The 21,414-nt window shown below is 42.5% G+C and overlaps 1 protein-coding gene and 2 non-coding genes across 3 annotated transcripts in view; 2 read left to right on the top strand and 1 right to left on the bottom strand.

Moving 5' to 3' along the window:
- Positions 1-21,414, top strand: part of Pik3cb (phosphatidylinositol-4,5-bisphosphate 3-kinase catalytic subunit beta) — a 110,449-nt gene that overhangs the window by 84,512 nt on the left and 4,523 nt on the right. The window contains exons 16-21 of the mRNA XM_028869985.2: positions 2,710-2,809; positions 7,415-7,593; positions 8,943-9,052; positions 11,050-11,128; positions 18,055-18,222; positions 20,006-20,129. Coding sequence (XP_028725818.1) covers positions 2,710-2,809; positions 7,415-7,593; positions 8,943-9,052; positions 11,050-11,128; positions 18,055-18,222; positions 20,006-20,129 — 760 coding nt within the window. The remainder of the gene's footprint in view (positions 1-2,709; positions 2,810-7,414; positions 7,594-8,942; positions 9,053-11,049; positions 11,129-18,054; positions 18,223-20,005; positions 20,130-21,414) is intronic.
- LOC114693589 lies at positions 5,426-5,532 on the bottom strand. The gene has a single exon (XR_003734574.1). It is a non-coding gene; the product is annotated as a U6 spliceosomal RNA (small nuclear RNA).
- On the top strand, positions 18,866-18,969 carry LOC114693590. The gene has a single exon (XR_003734575.1). It is a non-coding gene; the product is annotated as a U6 spliceosomal RNA (small nuclear RNA).

Raw genomic sequence — 21,414 nt, 5'->3', positions numbered from 1 at the left:
CTGTGGGCCTCTTTAGCACTTTGTTTCTTCCTTTTCTCATATGGTCTTCATTTACCATGGTCTCCTATTAGTAAAAATGGCAATTTTACCAAAAGCAATCTACAGATTCAATGCAATCCCCATCAAAATACCAACACAATTCTTCACAGACCTGGAAAGAATAATACTCAACTTCATATGGAAAAACAAAAAACCCAGGATAGCCAAAAGAATCCTGTACAATAAAACAACCTCTGGAGGCATCATGATCCCTGACTTCAAGCTCTACTATAGAGCTACAGTAATAAAAACAGCTTGGTATTGGCATAAAAACTGACATGTGGACCATTGGAATCAAATTGAAGACCTTGACATTCACCCGCACACCTATGAACATATAATTTTTAACAAAGAAGCCAAAAGTGTACAATGGAAAAAAGAAAGCATCTTCAACAAATGGTGCTGGCATAACTGGATATCAATGTGTAGAAGGCTGCAAATAGATCCATATCTGTCACTGTGCACAAAACTTAAGTCCAAGTGGATCAAGGATCTCAACATAAATCCAGCTACTCTGAACCTGCTAGAAGAGAAAGTAGGAAATAGTCTTTTTTTAATTTTTTTATTTTTTATTTTTTTCCAGAGCTGAGGACCGAACCCAGGGCCTTGCACTTGCTAGGGAAGCGCTCTACCACTGAGCTAAATCCCCAACCCTGTGGCCTCCCTTTTTCATACCCACGCTCTACTTTGGTCATTTGGTCATTTGAAATCCAGACAACTATCCCATGATCCTTTCTGGATTTTAAACTAAAACTGGTAACATATATTATAATATTTTCTAGCAAACTAATTTTCTTTTTAAGTATTTAATACTTAGGCTTGCATATATGTTTTGATCAACTCCACCCTATTCCCCCCCTCCAATTACTCCTCTCTACTCCAATTACTTTTCCTTTCCAACATCAGGTGCTCTTTTTAAAAATAAAAGAATTGTCTTAATTTATGTTAGCTGTGTACTGATTTAGTTATTCCTTTCAGAAGTTTGTGGCTAATATATACTTTTAAATCTATTTTATTTTATGTGTATGGGTGCTTTGCCTGTATGTATAGACATACTTGTATAAACATGCCTGGTGCTTGTAGTGGCCAGCAGAGGGCACTGAATACTGGTGTTACAGACAGTTATGAACTGCCATGTGGGTGCTGGAAATGCAACCTGGGTCCTCTGGAAGAGCAGCCAGAGCTCTTAACCACTGAGCCATCTCTCCAGCTCCCGTTTGTGAATTCTGTTATTATCACTACTTTACTAAGTAAAGTCACAGTTTTACTAAGACAATAGGGATTTTACTTAGGTATTTTTACGTTGTGTTTATTTACATGTCTTTCGACATGTGAGTACAGATGGCTATAGGGGCCAGAGGCCTAGGATCCCCCAAAGCTAGACTTACAGGCACATGTTAGTCTTGGGTTCTCTGCAAGAGCACTACACGTACTTCGCCTCTGAGCTGTCTCAGCCCATGGTTATGTATCTGTTTAACTTTGCGGTGCGGGACTTGAACACAGTCTGGCAATGTTTAGCCAGTGTTCTACTATTGGGCTACATCCCGAGCCGTCACTTTATTATATTGACTAGGTCATTTCAGACGCACGTGAGCCTGCCTCATTAGTCAAGCAGCAGTCAAATAGAAATAAAAGCTAAAGTTGCCTTTGTTGACCATGAGAGCAGTGGGTTCCCCTTTTTTCCCCTCCTCATTTGCAGTTCACCATTGAAACAAATTTATCAGAAAAAAAAAAAAGCCTTCCTTTTTGGCTAAGATTTTCAAAGAAAGTATGAGCTCTGTAATACTGTGGTATTAATTTTAGTGGATTTCCTTGAAGCAGTTTCCTTGTTGGTAGATTTGTTTTCTTATTTATAATTTGTCTTCTCATCCAATTCAGTAGTATTTTTTTACTCCTCAGAGAATGACAAAATAAATATTCCTTCTTTTTTTCATATATTTACACCAATCTTTTTTGCTGTTTTGTTTTTTGAGGTAGGGTTTCTCTGTGTAGCTCTGGTTGTCCTGGAACTCGCTCTGTCCACCAGGCTGCCTCTGCCTCCCAAGTGCTGGGATTAAAGGCACAAGCCACCACCATCGGCTTTACACCAATTCTTCAAGTGAGAGAAGAAAAGTAGGGTCAGCAAGATGGTTCAGTGAGCAGTGGCTCTTGCTGTGCAAGCTTGGCAACCGGAGTTCACGTCCCAGAACCCGTGTAAAGAAGGAAAAAGAAACCCAACTCTCCACAGTTGTCCTCTGACCTGCACATGCTCCCTGTGCCTTGTGCCCCCCTCACATCGTGCACACTCACCAGGAACAGGCAGAGAGGAGAAAACTGGATAAGACTAATTGAGGCATTGGTTTTACTGACCCCAGTCAAATAGACTAACTTTTCTGCCCAATTCTTTCTAAATTCCTGTTACATCTCTTTTCTCCTTCAGAAGACAAATCAAGTAAAATGTGAAGATGTTGGTTTGTTTCAATTACAGAATTAACTACTAAACACTCATAACTTCTGATTCCTAACACTTAACAGATCAGGCTGTGACCATCTTCCTAGTAAGTGCTTGGGAGAACAGCTCCCGACCTACTTGGAATCAGAGTATGTCATAGTAGAATAAAGAAGTCAGTGTTCCTTTTCCATGGTCTGAAGTGTTTGATAAACAAACCAATTGCATGTTGACTTCTGCAGGTCAGAGGTGCACATTCCTGCCGTGTCCGTACAGTTTGGTGTCATCCTAGAAGCGTACTGTCGAGGAAGCGTCGGGCACATGAAAGTGCTTTCCAAGCAGGTAGGAGCCTCTGTTTGAATTCAGTTTAACACACAGCGATCAATAAGTTCATCAAATGCGATTTCTCTGACCACATACTCCATTGCCCTCTCAGTCACTTAACCTGATCAGTACTTTGTGGAGAAGAACTGAGTCTCATGAAGCCCAGGCTGACCTTGAGCTCACTATTTAGTCAAGGACGAGATGGTCAGGAGATCCTCCTGCCCCAACTTTTTGAGTGTGTGGTGCCGTGTCTTAATTATGCTCTGCTGGGGATTGGGCTCAAAACTTTGTGCTTGGTAGGCAAGCAGTCTGCCACGATACTCTTTCCCAGCCTTCAGCACATGCTTTTAGGGAAATCTGTCACATAGGACATTTCAGCAAGCTTAGAACTAAAGCGTAAATAAATACCAGATACCACAATTAGCCAGGATTTCTCATATTTTCTATATTAATAGGATGCCTTAAATTTTAATGGTCTGTACATGTTTCATAATGGACATGAGGGAGGTAGTCTTTGACTCTGTTTTTCATGTCCCTCAGTTACTCTTTCAAATATATTTATGTTTTAAAAGAGAAACCCTGTCTCGAAAAACAAAAAAAAAAAAAGTTTCTACTCTTAAGTATAGTATTTATAGTGCATATAATTCGTCATGTCTTTTAGACTGAGATTATTGAGGTATAAACCCACAGGTACTATGATTTCTGTAATTCAGAATCTTTGTTACCTTTTCAAGCTATATGTTCATGCCAAAATTGTGATATGCTCTTGCAGTCTGGAGGTATTGCTGATATTACTCTAAGTTATTAAATAATTAGCCTATGTCAAGAATCATACTGTTTATACTGTTTTAAATATGCTGTCTTATTTATTCTCCTCATAATTCACCAGTATGTATGTAAATCCCATGCTGCCTTGAACTTGTAATCCTCCTGCCTCATTCCCTCCCCCAATGCTGAGATTACAAGAATGTACCACCATTTCTAGCTCTTTTGCTTGTTAGAAAAACTTCCGTAGGCTTTTCTGAAATGGCCAGTGATACCTTTTGGGAAGCCCACTGGGTGTGGTAATAATAGCTAACGTTTATTTACAACATGAGATGATATCACTAATCGCTGCAATTCAGAACCCAGCGTTCATGGCGGCAATCCTTGTTTCACCTTGGTCATCGGGCCCTTAATTCCCACCCTCCCCTTTGTACCTCCCTCGCCCTGCACAGCCTCTGATAAGTGATCTTTATCTCCAATCATATCATGTTCCTCTTTAAATCCCTACAATAATTTTTCATAACACTGAAAAACTCAGATCTTCTACCAAGGCTTATAAGGTCCCACTTGGTTCGTACTTGTTTGACCTCATCTGACCACCGTCTTCCCTCACTCATTGGATCAGACCACACTGCATATTGTCTTCATTGTCTGGAGCATTTAGTGTAACTCCTAACAAGACATATGTAATCAGCCTCCCCTTCCTCCTCTCCTGATCCCAAGTCCTCTTGCGTCATAGGTAAGCAGTCTATTGCTAAGCTAGAGCCCCATCCTCCTTTCTCCCGTGTGTGTGTGTGTGTGTGTGTGTGTGTGTGTGTGTGTGTGTGTGTGTGTGTGTTTGTTTGTGTGTGTGTGGTCGCACAGGTACAGATACACACATAGGCTAGAAGATGGCATCAGATCCTCTAGAGCTCGAGTTACAGGTGGTTGTAAGCTGTCCAGTGTGAGTTTTGGAAACTAAACTCCAGTCCTCTGTAAACACGCTTAAACATTGAGCCATCTCTTCAGGCCCAATCTCCACTCTCCCCACTCCCTGTTTTCTATTAAAAAAAAAAAGTCTATTTTGAGAAAGTCTCACTGAGTTGTCCAGGCTGGCCTGGAACTTTTTAGCCTCCTGAGTAAAAGTGACTGCAGGCCTGTGCCACCAGGCCTAGCCATTACTTACTGATGGAGGGTGGGGTGCAGGCTTGCCACATGGCATATGGAAGTCAGAGGATGGCTTGTTGAAGTTGTTCTCTTCTTTCAGTCAGCCCTGGGAATTGAACTCAGATCTCTAGGCTTGGCAGCAAGTGCTCTTACCTACTAAGCTATTTTGCCAGCCCACTGTGGTATTTTTGTTATTGCTATAAAGTTATAAAATGGCATTTGTTGAAATACTTAAAGTATTTTTTTACTTACAGCCTTTTAGGATACTATTCCAGGAAATGAATATCAACACACTTATCAATGGGGCATAGCAGTTACCAACTGTACAACATGGAAGGAATTCGGATTTGAAATAGTTCAGATAGACCAGTGTTCATCTGGTTTCCTTGTTGCCAGTGTTTTTACAGTTCCTGAAACTGTTGAAAAATGGAGTGTCTGTGGTTTTGACAGATGGCTAACTTGGCAAGCACCAGCCATCTTGATTTTATCAGCAAGCTACATAGAACCATCTTCATTTTCTATACAAGCAAGGTTGCAGCCTAGCTTTGGAAACTACATGCTAGTTTCCTGCATGTAGGGAACTATATCCACATCCATGTCTTAATGGTTTTCTTGCATGGAAGTTCAAAGTTTTAAAATAAAAACATGATACAAAATGAGTTCCCTGATAATGAGATTTCAAACCAGTGTGCGTTATGTTTGCCTCATATAATTTATGTTTTTTTAAAAATGGACCGCTTCACGAATTTGCATGTCATCCTTGCGCGGGGGCCATGCTAATCTTCTCTGTATCGTTCCAATTTTAGTATATGTGCTGCCGAAGCGAGCACCCTCATATATTTTATGTTTTTCTTTATGTATGTTTGTTATCATTTGTTGTTTCTAGTTTGTTTTTTTTTTTTTTTTTTTTTTTTGTTTTTGTTTTTGTTTTTGTTTTTGTTTTTGTTTTTTGAGACAGGGTTTCTCTGTGTAGCTTTGCGCCTTTCCTGGAACTCACTTTGGAGACCAGGCTGGTCTCAAACTCACAGAGATCCGCCTGCCTCTGCCTCCCGAGTGCTGGAATTAAAGGCTTGTGCCACCACCACCCTGGCTTGTTGTTTCTAGTTTTAATGACATATGAAATGTTCCTTCAGGTTTACGATTGGCTATGATTATTGTGTTCTCATGAATTTTATATAATATAATATGAATAGACCCTCAGTTATTAAGTAATAACAGGAACTTCTGTGGGGAGAGTGAGACAGGGTCTCTATAATTGCCCTGTCTGGCGAGGAACTTGCTATATAAACCAGATTAGTGTCAAACTTATGGCTGTTCTCCTGCCTCTGCTTCCTGTCATAGGTGTTCAAGGTCAGAACTGGCTAAAGTGGGTGTTTGTTTCCTTTTTTGACTGAGACAGGGTCTCACTGTAGCCCTGGCTGTCTTGAAACTCACTGTGTAGACCAGTCTGGCCTTGAACTCACAGAGGTCCCTCACTGCCTCACCACCACATACACAGTAATTGAAGGCATGCACTGCCATGCTTGGCTAAAGTGGTTTTTACGAATAATGGTTTTGATCTAGTTGGCTATTGCTAAACTACAAGTACAGGTTTTTTGTTTGTTTTGGCTTAAGTTTTGATAGCCAGAGTTATCCCAGATTCTAGGGCTAGGCAGATGACTCAGTGGTTAAGAAAGAGTACTTGTTCTTGTAGAGGACCCAGGTTCAATTCCCTGCACCCATGTCAGGTGGCTCAACCACCTGTAATTCCAGTTTCAGGGGATCTGGCACCCTCTTCTTCTGGCCTCTGTGGGCAACTCCATACACATGGTACACATCTGTATACTCAGGCACATGCACATATACACACTTAATAAAAAATAAAACAAATCTTAAAAATAAAATCATTGTGTGTGTGTGTGTGTGTGTGTGTGTGTGTGTGTGTGTGTGTGTGATGGGGAGACAGAGTTTCTCTGTGTGGCCCTGGCTGTCGTGGAACTTACTTTGTAGACCAAGCTGGCTTCGAACTCAGAGATCCACCTGTTTCTGCCCCCACCTCAACCTCCAAGTGCTGGGATGAAAGGTGTGTACCACTGCACCCAGCTTCAAAGCAAGCAGTTTCATCTTGGATAGCAAATACCTTGAATCATAATCTGTTCTTGTTGTCTTGGCAGTGGAAAGAAAACAGGCTGAGATTCCAGACCCATGATGATAGGTATTACCAGACACAGTAGTACATACCTATAATTCCAAACCTAGAGAGACTGACCAGCCTGGGCTACATAAAAGGCTGTGTCTAGAACAAAAGAGACAAGGACATGGAAGTAGGCGCTAAGGTTTCAGTTCCAGGAACAGCGGTTGCTTCTGTACAGATTGCCCGTCATGTGGTGTAGACCGGATGGAACAGTTCAGATTGAGGAGGTGTTTCCGATTCCATTACTCGGTGAACTGTAGAGTTGAATACAGTTTCACACCTGTCTGAAAATACCCAGTCTATGCCTGGTTACTGCTCTCAAATTTATAAAATATCATTAATAAAGGACTTAAAAGTGGTACCTTGACCAGTAAATGATAGTAACATTACTATGTGTAAAGCCCTTCTTAAATGCGGGGGTTTTTAACTTCAGCTGATTGTGTATATGTGTTTGGTTAGAGCTACTGGTAAATGTAACTGTATGATATATTATTTTTAACCATGAATGAATTTGGGGGATGGGGAACCTTATTTTTCAGGTTGAAGCGCTCAATAAGTTAAAAACTTTAAATAGCTTAATCAAATTGAACGCAATGAAGCTCAACAGAGCTAAAGGGAAGGAGGCTATGCACACTTGCTTGAAACAGAATGCTTACCGGGAGGCGCTCTCTGACCTGCAGTCACCTCTGAATCCATGTGTCATCCTCTCAGAACTCTAGTAAGTGACTGTCTCTGCTCTGCACAGTGGGGAGTAGCCTGTGACCATAGATAGCAATGCAGAAAAGATTTCTGAGCCGCCGTGTTGGGGAACTGGTGGGGCTGGCTGTTAGCCCAAGGAGGTCAAATGTAATTAGGAAGGAAAAATCTTAAAGAGTCTGCAGAGAATGTGTCCATACTCATTAGGCTCTAGAGCTCTTAGCTAGGTTTATTTGTGGGGTTTGTAATATTGCAAATTAATTTCCTTCAATTATATATAATTTTAGTTGTATATAAGAACATATAAGCTAGCTTGTATAAAAAGATTTTATTATATTTAATTATGGGGCGGGCAGGGGTCTTGTGTACAGGAATGCAATGTTCACAGTGGCCAGAGGCATCAGATCACCTGGAGCTTGAGTTACAGGCTATTGTATGCTGCCTGACTTGGGTGCTGGGAACTGAACTTGGGTCCTCTCTAAGAGTAATATGTGCTCTTAACCACTGAGCCATCTCTCCAGCCCAAATTAGTTTTGATACAGGGTCTTATGTAGCCCAGACTGGCTTTGAACACATAATCCTCCTGCTTGCTGAGTGCAGGTAATACAGGCATGTGCCACCATTCCTGGCTATATTATCAATTTTTAAGAATTGAAATTCCTGTATGAGCAAAATGTTGGAAACCATGACACATTATCTACTGACTTCCTACTTAAAAATGAGATTTAAATGAATCTCTAAACTATTTCCAATCTTTTTATTCATACAGAAGTGGAATATTATAATTTTTGTCAACAACAGTATTCATAATTGATCCCTCGTTGTGAAATCAAAATATCAGGGCTTGAGATGTGACTCAGCATTTAAGAGCCCTTGCTGCTCTTGCAGAGGACCAGGGTTTGGTTCCCATCACTCAGGTCAGATGACTCACATTAGCATGTAATTTCAGCTCCAGGGGACCTGATGCTCTCCCTCTTCTAGCCTCTGTGGTACCCAAATACATGTACACACACACAAATAAGAAATGTCCTTAAAAATCAAGAGTTATTTGTAATCCTGATTTTAATAAAGTAGTGTATTCTAATCTTTTACTCACTAAATATAAAAAGTTAAGGAAATATAAGAAAACAAGGAGCAATTTCAAGTGGAGGTAATAAAAGGTCGGATCCTAGGTTTCTGCTTCACCCATTGGCATTAGTATATGCCAACCAGAGCTGTCCTCAGGGTTCCTTTTCTACTCAGAATATTCTTTATGACTTGCCTAGACTCTGAAAGAAATAGGTGAGGGGCTTGCAAGCCTGATGTTTGAGGGCACTTTTAGTCTTACACATTGTTTTGCTGAAGTGGTTGATTCCCCCTTGCTGATTTCAGTGTTGAAAAGTGCAAATACATGGACTCCAAGATGAAGCCCTTGTGGCTGGTCTACAGCAACAGAGGTTTTGGAGAGGACTCGGTTGGAGTGATCTTTAAAAATGGCGATGGTGAGTCCTGGAATTTTCACATCATATTGGAAAGGCGTGTGTTTCAGTGTGATAGCAGCCAAGAGGACACTGCCAGTGCTCATAAGGTCAACTCAGCATCCCCTAGGATCCCTTCCTTTCTTCCTGAGAAATCGCTTTACAGTTTATTTAGTTACCTAATAAGCCTTCCTATTTTGCCCTATGAAATACAAATATTAAATCTTTTGATGAAAAGCTTGCAAAGGTGAGGCTATCTCAGTGTATATTCATGCATCCTGTTCCAGTGACAGCAACTTTGATATCATTGCCAGAGTTCGTGTTTGGATTGAGCAGATGACCCAGACTTTATAAGGAAATGCCTCTGAAGTAATTGCACCAGCCAAAGGCAGTCATGGCTTATAAGTTCTATGGCCACAAGCAAGCCCTCCAACTGATTAGCTCTAGGGTCTTGAAGGTTTAACATCTCTGTACCAGAGTCCTTCAAGGGATTTGCAATAAATAACTTATTATATGTGCTTGCAACTTCTTAATTGAACTTCTTTAGAGTGGGTCATGTTTCTTGAGATAGTGTTTCACTCTGTAGCAAAGGCTGACCTCAAACCTGTGATGCTGACTCACCCCCCTCCCAGTGTTGGGATTACGTGAATGTGCAGCATACCCAACCCTCATGATGTATTGCTAAATATTTTACTCCACTGACCATACAGATAGTATACCATTATTACTTTGACATTATTTTGTTTGAAAGTACTCTTTGGGAGCTGGAGAGATGGCTCAATAGTTAAGAGCACTGGCTGCTCTTCCAGAGGTCCTGAGTTCAATTCCCAGCAACCACATGGTAGTTCACAACCATCTGTAATGAGATCTGGTGCCCTCTTCTGGCATGCAGGCAGAATACTGCACACATAATAAACAAACAAATAAACAAACAAACAAACAAACAAAGAAAGTACTCTTTGGGAAGTGGGGGGAAGAGGACAGACAATTTTATGTAGGCCATGTTGGCCGTGAACTCATTATATAGCCAAGAATGGCCTTGAACTCTGATGCCCCTACCTTCCCCACCTCCAAGTACTGGGATTACAGTTACATGCCATCATGCCAGGCTGGAAGGACTCTTTAACTTTTATTACTTCTTATTATTTTGGCCCAAGATCACACTGTATAGACAAGACTGGCTTCAAGTTTGCAAGTTTCAAGTTCATGCTTCATGAGTGTTAAGACTAGAAGCATTCATAGACACGATGATAAAATAAATTCAACTACTAACAGTTTGCTGGGTTCCTAATGCAACTGAGTTGTGTGATTCCTAAGAATTTTCTTTGTAGCCTTAAAGGTGGGAAAAGTTAATAAATGCTACAGTATGTGTAGAAAGTATGTACTTTCACAGTATCCTGTGGTTGGTGCAATAGTTCATATATGGGAAACAGTTGAAAACTTGGTTTCTGAAACCGTACAGGGAAATGCTGATCACTGAGCCTGTTTGATACAGTGAATATGGGCAAGATTAAATTGGAAGAAAAAATACAGTGCTTGGTAATGGGTTTAGTGAATTTGACTGAGTGCCTAATGTTGAGTTAACAAGTATGGCTGGGTGGTGGTGGTGCACGCCTTTAATCCCAGCACTCGGGAGGCAGAAGCAGGCGGATCTCTGTGAGTTTGAGGCCAGCCTGGGCTACAGAGTGAGTTCCAGGACAGGCTCCAAAGCTACACAAAGAAACCCTGTCTCGAAACCGCTCCCCCCCCCCAAAAAAAACCAATTATTTATTATGGGCTGAAGAGATGGCTCAGAGGTTAAGAGCACTGGCTGCTCTTCCAGAGGTCCTGAGTTCAATTCCCAGCGACCACATGGTGGCTCACAACCATCAATAATGAGATGGTGTCCTCTTCTGGCCTTCAGGCATACTATATACATAATAAATAAATTTTTAAAAAATTAAAAAAACAAAACAAAACAAGTGTGTGTGGGGTGTGCACAAGATAACAAGTGCATGTAACTTAGCAGGCCTTTCCCTTAGATTTACGGCAGGACATGCTGACTCTGCAGATGCTCCGCCTGATGGATCTGCTCTGGAAAGAGGCTGGTTTGGACCTTCGGTGAGTGCTCCAGTGCATTTGCTTATTTTGTGGTATTTTCCTCCTGTTGAGTCCTTCCCTTCACTTTTAATTATTGTTCATAATAACAGTTAGTACAATCTTTAACAATGTGCTTTCTAATCATTGCTCTGCTTGAACCTCATCATATTTAAAACTACATGTGCTTGAGATTCCAGAGAAGGGTAGATTTGGACATTAATATGACTTGGACAAACATCTAGAATCATATGCCAGGTTACAGTTTCAAGCTTGGTGGCTTTTGTTTTGAGACAGTGTGTAGCCTGAAGGTTTCTCTGGTCCTGCCTGGCCCTGTGGTCAGGACGAATCTCTCCCACAGCTCCTTATAATCACTCAGAGGCTTAATATTATTTACAAACTTATGGCCATGGCCTAATGGCTCAGGCTTCTTGCTAACTAGCTCTTATAACTTAACTCATTTCTGTTAATCCATAAGTTGCCACATGTCGGTGGCTTACTGGTATTTTCACATCTTACTTCTGGTGGTGCTGGCGTCTCCTGACTCTGCCCTTCCTCTTCCCAGCATTCTCCTAGTCTGCTCATCCCACCTATACTTCCTGTCTGGCTACTGGCCAATCAGCATTTTATTTATCAACTAATCAGAGCAACACATATTCACAGCATACGGAAAGCCATCCCACAGCAACATGGTCCGTTATATAGCCCAGGGTGGTATTGAACGTGCTCTATAGGCATGATGGACTCGAATTTATTATCCTGCCTCAGTGTGCCAAGTGCTGGGATTGCAGCCACGTGTCTTTGCACCCTGTTGAACTCTTTTGTAAGAGGATTGGAAACCGTTGCTGTATATTGACTAACAAAAGCACTTTGTTAGCTTCATGTAGATCATTTCTTGGAAACCTCACTGCTCCATAAGGTTGTGTTACTCTTTTTTAACATGTGAGTGACTTTAAAACAAAGGTTAAAAAAATATTAAATAGTGCCCATTTCAAATCCAGGATTGTCAAGATTCCACATTCATGTTTTTCTCTTAAATTACTGTCCTATCAAAGTGAGAAAACAGTGTGTGGGAAGACATGTCCAATAACCCTTTGTTTGCCAAAATATGATGGCACTCAAAATACCTGGTTGTCTACTTTGTGTTTTTTAAACATTTGTGTCTTGGCACACATACACATATGTGCACCATGGGGACACATGTGGAGGTCAGAAGACAGCTTTTGAGAGTTGACTTTTTCTTCTGTGGATCCTAGGGATTAAGCCCCAGGTTTGGCAGCCAGTACTTTCATCCACTGAATTATCTCGTCTGCCACCTTGTATTTTAAAGGAAGTCTTTGTTTCTAGATCTTTCTAGAATATACTTTTCTAGTTCTACTAAGTTAGAACAATCTAGTGTGATTTTTTTTTTTCCCTTTCATGGGACTGTAACTATGATTGCAGTAAGAGATCTACGTTTTTTTCCCTTTTATTGAAAATAGGTTTTTTCCCCTTCATACAATACATCCTGATTACAGTTTCTTCTTCCTCTACTCCTCTTGGTTCCTCCCATCCAGAGCCACCCCCTTTTAATATATCATTAGAAAAGAAATAGACTTCTAAGGGATAATAGTAAAATATAATATAATAAGATAAAAGAAAAACCAACACATCAGAATTGGGCAAAACAGACAAACAGAAGGAAAAGACCCACAAGAGAAGGTACAAGAAACAAACCCACTTGTTCTCACACTCAGGAATTCCATTAAAATCACTAAACTGGAAGCCATAATATATACATAAAGGATGTGGGGTAAAAAGAAAAAAAACATAAAAATAAAAAAATAATAAGATAAAATTAAAGCCACAAAGTGGTGGCACACACCTTTAATCCCAGCACTCAGAAAGCAGAGGCAGGCAGGTCTCCGAGTTTGAGACCAGCCTGGTCTGCGGAATGAGTTCTAGGACAGCCAGGGCTACACAGAGAAACCCTGTCTCGAAAAACAAAAAACAAACAAAAGATAAAATTTAAAAGAGGAAAAGCCCTGACATGACATGATACTGTTGACTTTCATTTCTGGCTGGGCATGCAGCCTACCCTTTTAAAGGTAGTTTGCTTCCCCAGTGAGACTCCCTTGGAAGAAACTAAATTTTCATTTGCAAGTGGTTATTAATTGAAGATTGCTTCTGGATTAGGGGTGGGAGTATGTACCCACTCCTTTCAGCTCTAGCACCCTATTTCAGAATTCACCCAAAAAGGACCCAATGGTCACTGTTGGTGGTATAGTTTTCCTTTAACCTATGAATTTCTGACTAACTACTTAAAAGCGCTGTTATGTATGAGTGGTGGCCTTTTTGTCCCCCCCCTTAACCACTCATAGGGAATACATCACAGATGGAGGGTTGAGTGTGTTGCTTTTGTTGTTGTGACCAGATCCTACCAAGAAGCAATGTAGGGCCCGTGAGACATGTCAGTGGATAGAGAGGCCTGTTGCGGCACAAGCTCGGGTGGCTGAGCTCCATGATGGAAGGAGAGACACTGAAGCGCGCGTCACACACACCCAAGAAGATGCTGACTGAAACAGCTTGCAGGAAGAAGGCTTTGTTTGGGGTTCATGGTCGAGAGGCTGTCATTCCGCCATTGTGGGGAACTCACTGGAGCAAGACCAGCTCCTGGCCTTGGAAGCCGGAGGCTCTTATTCATCTCTCTGCAGATGAGAATGTGAGGACAAAGGAGTGGCAGCATTTGGCTGGCTTTCTTTTTCTTTTTTGTTCTATCCTGGACCACAGTGTGTGGGATGGTGCCTCCCACATGCAGGGCACATCCTCCCTGTCAGTGAATCCTCTCTGGCAACACCACCTCCCCAACCCCCAACCCCCACCACACCAAACAGTCATTATTAACCATTGCAGTAAATGCACCTGCTTGAGAAACATGAGCTCAGTAAGCAGGACATGGACTACCTAATCTGGTAAATAAACTCTTAATGGCACACAGTCCTTTCTTTACATAATTGTCAGTGGCTGCTTGTATTTCTCAACAGTAGAGTTACCCTGAAGCGCTAAGAAATACCCTCTAGCCCATTTAAGTTCACTGATTTCTCCTCTGTAAAAGAAACTACGGGAAAATGGCTATTATTGGATGCTGTATTAGTTACTTATTGGTGTAATAAAAACACCATGACAAAGGCAATTTATAAAGGAAAGCATTTAATTGGGCGTACAGTTTCAGAGGGTTAGAGTCAATGACTGTGGAGCTAAGGCATGGTGGCAGGAACAGCTGAGAGCTCTCACCTGGAACAGGAAGCAGGAAGCAGAGAGAACACTAACTGGGAATGGCAGGAGTCTTTGGAAACCTCAGAGCCCACCCCCAGTGACACACCTCCTCCAACAAGGCCACACCTCCTACCCTTCCCAAACAATTCCACCAAATGGAGACCAAGCCTTCAAGCATGAGCCTAGGGAGTCCACTCTCATTCAAACCACCACGGAGCCTATAACAAGAGAAACTTCAAACTCTGGCCTGGTGACTCCTTTGTTCTTCCTGACGTTATCAGAGATACTGGGCAGTCTTTGCTAGTTGCGGATTTGGCCGGAGGGTGGGCCTTTCTGAGTTACAAAGCCTCACCTGGAGACTGGCTGCTTAGTGCTGCTTCCTTAGAGGCAGCCGTGTGTGGAGTACTGGATGTGTGCTCAGTTCCTGTGCAGCAGGAAACATGGAGTGTCCAGGGGGGTGGTATCGGCATTTTGTCCTCTGACCCCATTTTTTTTAAAGTATGGGGCTTTGAGTTCTTTCAAACTCCTATCTGTATCTTTCTCACCAAACCTCCTCTACCGTTTCTATAAATATCTGTGCTGCAGTGGGCCTGTTGTGTTTGTTTTCCTTTTGAGCACAGTTCAGGTTAAAGTGGGTCGTGCAGCATGCACACTCTTCAGTCCGTCTCAGATATTTGGGCTCCTCCTCTATGTTACTATTTTAGTAGCAATGCCGTGCTTCCGTTAACAGAAACCTTTACGCTCATTTAAATTTTCTTGGATGTCTCATGATACTGGGGTGTTCTTTCATGTCAAAAGCAGAACATTTATAAGGCATAAACATGTTGAGACACCATGTCTTTGGCTGAGCAATTAGAAGTCAGTTTGCTTTTCCTGTCAACTGAAAAGTTGTCAACCTCCAATCTGTCTGATTTAGAAGACTTGACGGTCCTCTGTGTTCCCTGTCCCTGTACTACATTCCAAATTAAAAATTGAGGAGTTGTCTTCACTTATACATCTGAGTTTTAATGATTTTAATGATTAATTTTTTGAGACAGGCAAGGGGAACAGGAACTCTCTATTATGTAACTCTGGCTGTCCTGGAACTTGCGCTCTAGCCCAGGCTAGCCTCAAACTCTCAGAGGTCCCTGCCTCTGCCTCCCGAGTGCTGGGGTTAAAGGTGTGCGCCACTAGGCCTGACTGTTCTGATAGAATTTTCTCACTTGTGAGAGACTGTGCAGAAGTTGTGTGTAAGACATTCAGCGCTGTTGGCACTGGAAGGGTCAGGGTGAAGGAAGCAGGTGTGAGCCGTGCAAACACGAGGTGAGGAGGGTTTACACTCTCCTGAGGCACTACCCCGACTTGGGTCAGTGTGGTGAAGGAGAGAGAAAGGTTACTCCGTTTCTCCCTCTCGTGCAGTGTGTCTCATTCTAAAATCCTGTTTTCCCACGAAGGTAACATTGTCCTCAGGTCAGAGAGTGTGAGAAAGGAAGGTGAACGTTAGAAGTCTTGTCATGTCCTTTATAAAGACTAGACACTCAGGGCAAAGGAGGCCTCGGTGCGATGACTAGGGAGGCTTCCAAGAGTTTGTCCCCAGCATGACTCTGTCAAACTGTCTTTCGGATGAGGATGTTTTTTCCTTCCCATTGTGAATGTTCCATCCTTAAGTCACTGATTGCTTTCATCATTGCTTGCTTTTGAAGAGGAAGTTGTTGGACTTGTGCCCAGTTTGGGCTGTAAGTGGGATGCGAGGGGGTACAGGAAAGCAAGAGGGTGCACTTTGACCCAACAGTGTTTGCTTTACATGGGTTGTGTCGCAACAGGCTGCCAGGCACTAGTGAGAAATGTAATGTTCCTCAGTTGTCTTTTTAAGAAAGAGAAGTAAATTAATAATATAGGTCTATACAGTTCATTAGCATTTCAGTCTGCCAGAATGTAATTCAGCAGGGTTGCTCTCATTTAAAGGAATATACAATAATTGAATTCTTTCTTAGAAGTAATTTTAGAAACAAAATCGGCTCTAGCCTTTTATCTGATTGTTATATACTCTCATGCACTCATCTGCCCCCACAGTTTTCTCTTGTCTCTCTAATCCTCACATGACCTGTAGGACCCCACGCCATCTTTCCAGCATGTCAGATCTTTCCTCGCTTTGCTTGTATGTTCTGCCTAGCCCTGTCCTCTGGCCTTCCTGTCCTCCCTCCTCAAAAGCTCTGCTTAAATATGGGGTTTTGCTAAGTTCCTCCTGTGTAGCTCAGACAAGCCTTCAACTCTCTGGAAAGGGGGATACAGAGGAGCTTGTAGAGCCAGAGGCATCCGGTATCCGACTCTATCTCTCTACCTTGTTCCTTGAAAGAGAGTCTCTCACTGACCTGGAGTTAGGTTGCTGGCCAGCAAGTCCCATCGGCTCCCCCAGCCTTGTCTCCCCACCACACCCACCTTTTTACGTAGATGTTGGGAGGTCTGAACTGAGGGCCTCATAATTGCATAGCAAACATTTTTACCCACTGAACAATCTCTTTATCTTTTTTAATTTTTAGAAGATTTTTAAATTTTTAATTATGTGTATTTGTGTATGTCTGTGCATGTGAGTACAGGTGCCCTCAGAGGTCTGAAGAGGGCATCAGATCCGCCTGGAGCTGGAGTTACAGGTTGTTGTGAACTGCCTGACCTGGGTGCTGGGACCTGATACTTCCAAGAGTATCAGGTGCTCTTAACAGCTGAGCCGTCTCCCGTGCCCCATCTGCAGAGGTTTCTGGGCTCCTGCCAGGGCATCTCCTCACAGTGACCACACTCACATTGTGCTTTGTGCTTCTTCATAAGCTCTGTGAGAACAGGGACTGCTTACTCCTGAATGATGTCTGACATCTCACAGCTACACCAGCCATTTCCTGAGCCCTTCCCTACTGTCCTTTGCTGGTTGCCTTGGCTAGGGTGCCATACAGAACTTTTGCCAGAGGAGCGGTCTGATGACATTTGAAGCAGGTCTTGCTGCCATGGAAAGCAGGAAGCCCAGCTAAGAAACTGTTGAGTTCTGAGGTGAAGGTCAATAGTGACTTGGGCTGGGGTGTTAGCAGGTAGGGGTTCAGAAGTACTAAGGCTCTGGGTTTGTGTTCCCCATTTCCTCGGCTTCCCTCTCACCCTCCCCCATCACTCCCTCTTCCCCCTCTCGCTCCTTCTCCTTCACTTTGTAGCCCAGGATGACCTTGAACTTCCAAACCTGCCTCAGCTTCAAGTTCTAGGATTAGCATTCCTGAATTAAATCAGTTTTAAGTCTGATAAACTAAATGTTGGCTATGAGGAGAGTGAAGGGTAATGGTAAGGTTGTGGGTGTGGATACTTGGAGAGTGAAGTTGCCTTAACAAAGATGCTATCACATATTTCATGAAATGACCCTGGTTCTGAAGATCTAGAGTGAAAGGCGATGGATGACTCCTTGTATATCTGATGTGCTTCTGTCCATCAGAGCAGGCAACGGAATATCTCACAAGCATAATTATATAGCCAGTGGTGCTTTAGTGGCAGCGATCCAGTGAATCACTCCATTGTTGGCCCAAGTGTGTTCTCCAGCAGGAGGTAGAACTTCTGTTTTCCCTATGGTGTTGTAAGTCTGTCAGTAATGCAACTCTTTTCTTCTAAGTCAAAGGAAAAACTTACATGATTAATATTTCCTCCCATGGAAATCATGGTCCCTTGGGTCTATTTTTCCCTTCCAGGATGCTTCCCTATGGCTGTTTAGCAACAGGAGATCGCTCTGGCCTCATTGAGGTTGTGAGTACCTCAGAGACAATCGCTGACATTCAGCTGAACAGTAGCAATGTGGCTGCCACAGCAGCCTTCAACAAAGACGCACTCCTGAACTGGCTTAAGGAGTACAACTCTGGGTGAGTCTGTTGTCGTCTCTTTACACGAACACTCAAGCAGACAGTAGTGACCAGACGGAGGACATGTTTGCATGGTTTATTGCCTCAGTCAAGACAGAATGCCTCATGGGCCTTATTAAAATCTTAAAACTTGTACTTTATCTCAAAGTTTAGAAGTGTAAGTATTTTTAAGATAGTGGATTGAAACTGTTGTTTATAGCATCAACTTATATGTGACCATATGAACTTAGGTTTCTAATAGGTTAATTCTTTTAAACGATTTATTTTTGTTTTGTTTCTTGGGGTTTGTTTTGGAGTTTTTTGGGGAGGGGAGAAGTTGGGTAGTCCTGGGTGTCCTTGAGCTCACCATGTAGATCACAGTGATCCTCCTGCCTCTGCCTCTAAAGTGCTGGAATAAAAGGCATGTGCTGTTATTCCCAGCCTTATTGTTATTTCCAAATAAATGTACATGTGTGTATGTGGGTGGGTGTGTGCACATGGGTACAGGTGCCCAGAGTCCAGAAGAGGGTTTCAGATGCCCTGCAGCTGGAGTTGCAGGTGGTTGTGGGTGCTGGGACTCAGACTCTTTAGGAGAGCCCCAAATGCTCTTACCTGAGAAGCCATCTTTCTAGCCCTAATAGGTTAATTTTTAAAAGTAAATGAGGTACTCACTTTGCCAGCACATATACTAAAATTGGAACGATACAGAGATTAGCATGGCCCCTGGGCAAGGATGACAGGCAAATTCGTGAAGCATTCCATATTTAAAACAAAAAAAAAGTAAATGAGTTTGTATAGTCTATGATCTCTCCAAACTAAAAGAAAAATATTTAAAATTTTGTTACTGGGTTGGAGATATAGATCAGTTGGTAGAGTGCTTTCCTGATATCTGTAAAGCCCTGGGTTTGATCCTTAGGACCAGGGACATTTAGTGACACATGCCTGTGACCTCAGCATTCAGGAGGTAGAGGCAGAAGGGTCAGCCTGAGCTCTATAGCCATGAGACCCTGTTTCAATAATAATGTAAGAATAATAAGTTTATTTATGGTAAGGGTGATGGACAACACCACTATTCTAGGAAATACTTGACTGTGAAGGAAAGTGCTTTGCAAGTAATTTTGGCTAAACAGTTAAATTAAAATCAGATTTTAATTTTATCTGATTTGTTCACATTGTTTAGGGACTTTCTCTGAGAATAGAATCAATTTCAGTCTTCCCCAAAGGGTCTGTATCCTAGCTTCTGATTGAGGTCACTGACCAGCACGGTGAGAAAGACAGTGCTTGACTCTGAAACCTGGATTCTAATCTGAGGCCGCCCCAACTGACGTGGCTTCCTCCTGTAATCTCAGCATTTAGGAGTCTGAGGGAGGAGAGAATTACCATGGGTTCCAGGTCAGGCAAGCTCCTTGGTGATTTTTGTGCCAGCCTGGGTTATAGAATAAGACCTTGCCTTTAATAAGCTAAAATCTGAAACAAAAGCTAGTTTAAAAAAAAAAAAAAAAAGAGTTCCCAGGCCCCAGGATGATATAACAAAGCCATGGTGGCCTCTCCCAATACCATTCATGTAAGCTTAAGCCCCACTGAAACAGGACTCCTGGGAGATAGGAACTTAAATGACTGAGGCTCTGTAAGGCAGTGTCTTGGATGCCAGCCTGACTCACCTGCCTGTTCTGCACCATGTGGCTCATTCAGCTTTGGAGCTTGGTGGTGTGAGTTTTCTGCGTAGTTTAGAGAATCAGCATGGTTTAGGTCTCATCCCCCTCACTGGAGGCCTGACTCCTATTGCTTCTGTGTCTGTCTCCAGGGATGATCTGGATCGAGCAATTGAGGAGTTCACCCTGTCCTGTGCTGGCTACTGTGTAGCTTCTTATGTCCTTGGAATTGGTGACAGGCATAGTGACAACATCATGGTGAAAAAAACTGGCCAGGTAAGCTGTGCTGCAGGGGCTATGAGCTTGGGTAACATTAGATTGTGCTTCTCTCTGTCTTTCACCTTCCTCCCAACTCCATTTCTGATGCTGTTCGCTTTACACAGTAGTTATTTTCTCATATCCCCTTTCTCACCCTCACCCTCCCAAAGGACCTAGGAGACTTAGTTTCAAAAGAAACTGATTTTACACTGGGTGCTGTTGAGGCCAGGGCAAAGGTGCCAGGTTAGAAATGGGGTGAAGCAGAAGTTGTAGTATGATCCTGCTATGTACACTGGTACCCAGTGCACCCTCGATGCTGGAGAGAATCCAGTTGGCTGTAGTGAAGGGACTTTTCAGAGAGACATAGCAGCTTAAATGCCAGAGTTAGGGGGTAAGAATGACTGAGTTTTTCTTCCTTATGTTTTTAGATTTTATTTATTTTGCATGGTATGTGTGTGCCACTGCACATCCGTGGAGGTGAGAATCAGTTATCTTTCTACCATGTGGGTCCTGGGATTGAAATCAAGTTGTCAAGTTGTCTGGCTTTGTGGCAGTTGACTTTCAAGAGCTTGTCAATAAGTGTGTTGGAAACTTTTTAAGACAGTAAAAGTTGGCCTTTGTAATTTAGAGGATAGATGGTTCTAACCTTGAACAGTGAGCAAACAATCAAGTATAAGATGGAAGAGACTTTCTAAATTACTCTTGGTTTTGTGTGTATGTTTGTTTGTGGGGATCAAATTCAGTCATCAGGCTTAGTAACAAGTTCCTGTCCCCATTGAGCCATCTCACCAGCCCTAGTATAGAGTTGTTTTTTTTTTTTTTAAAGACGGGGTCTTACTCTGCAGCTCTGGCTGTCCTGGAACTCATTATGTATAGACTAAGCTGACTTCAGACTCACAGAGGTCCACCTGCCTCTGCCTCCCAAGTGCTGGGGTTAAAGATATGTGCCACCACATCTGGCCCATGAATAGACATTTTCAGACATTCAAAGTCTCAAGAGCTGGAGCTCATATGCATTGTTTCTGTTGTTTGTTTTTTTAAGTGGGTTCTCACTAGGCTGGCCCTACCTCTCAGTCCTCCCACTACAACCTTCTGAGTTATAGACCTAAGCCACCATGCTTTGCTTTCTTTGCATCTTTTCTCTGGAGGTTGCCAGAAAAAGGATATCCACCAAAACCAGTCTAAATCAGAAATGGTTTGTCATTTGCAGTGATAGTTGCAGCTATTCTGAGTAGGGATGAGTTGGGGTGGGAAGGGTACTACAGCATCTAGTAGGTAGAGGCCAGAGATGCTAAGCACCCTG

Source organism: Peromyscus leucopus, chromosome 7, assembly GCF_004664715.2.
Source record: "Peromyscus leucopus breed LL Stock chromosome 7, UCI_PerLeu_2.1, whole genome shotgun sequence".
Lineage (NCBI taxonomy): Eukaryota > Metazoa > Chordata > Mammalia > Rodentia > Cricetidae > Peromyscus > Peromyscus leucopus.
This window is presented reverse-complemented; position numbering and strand designations above follow the sequence as displayed.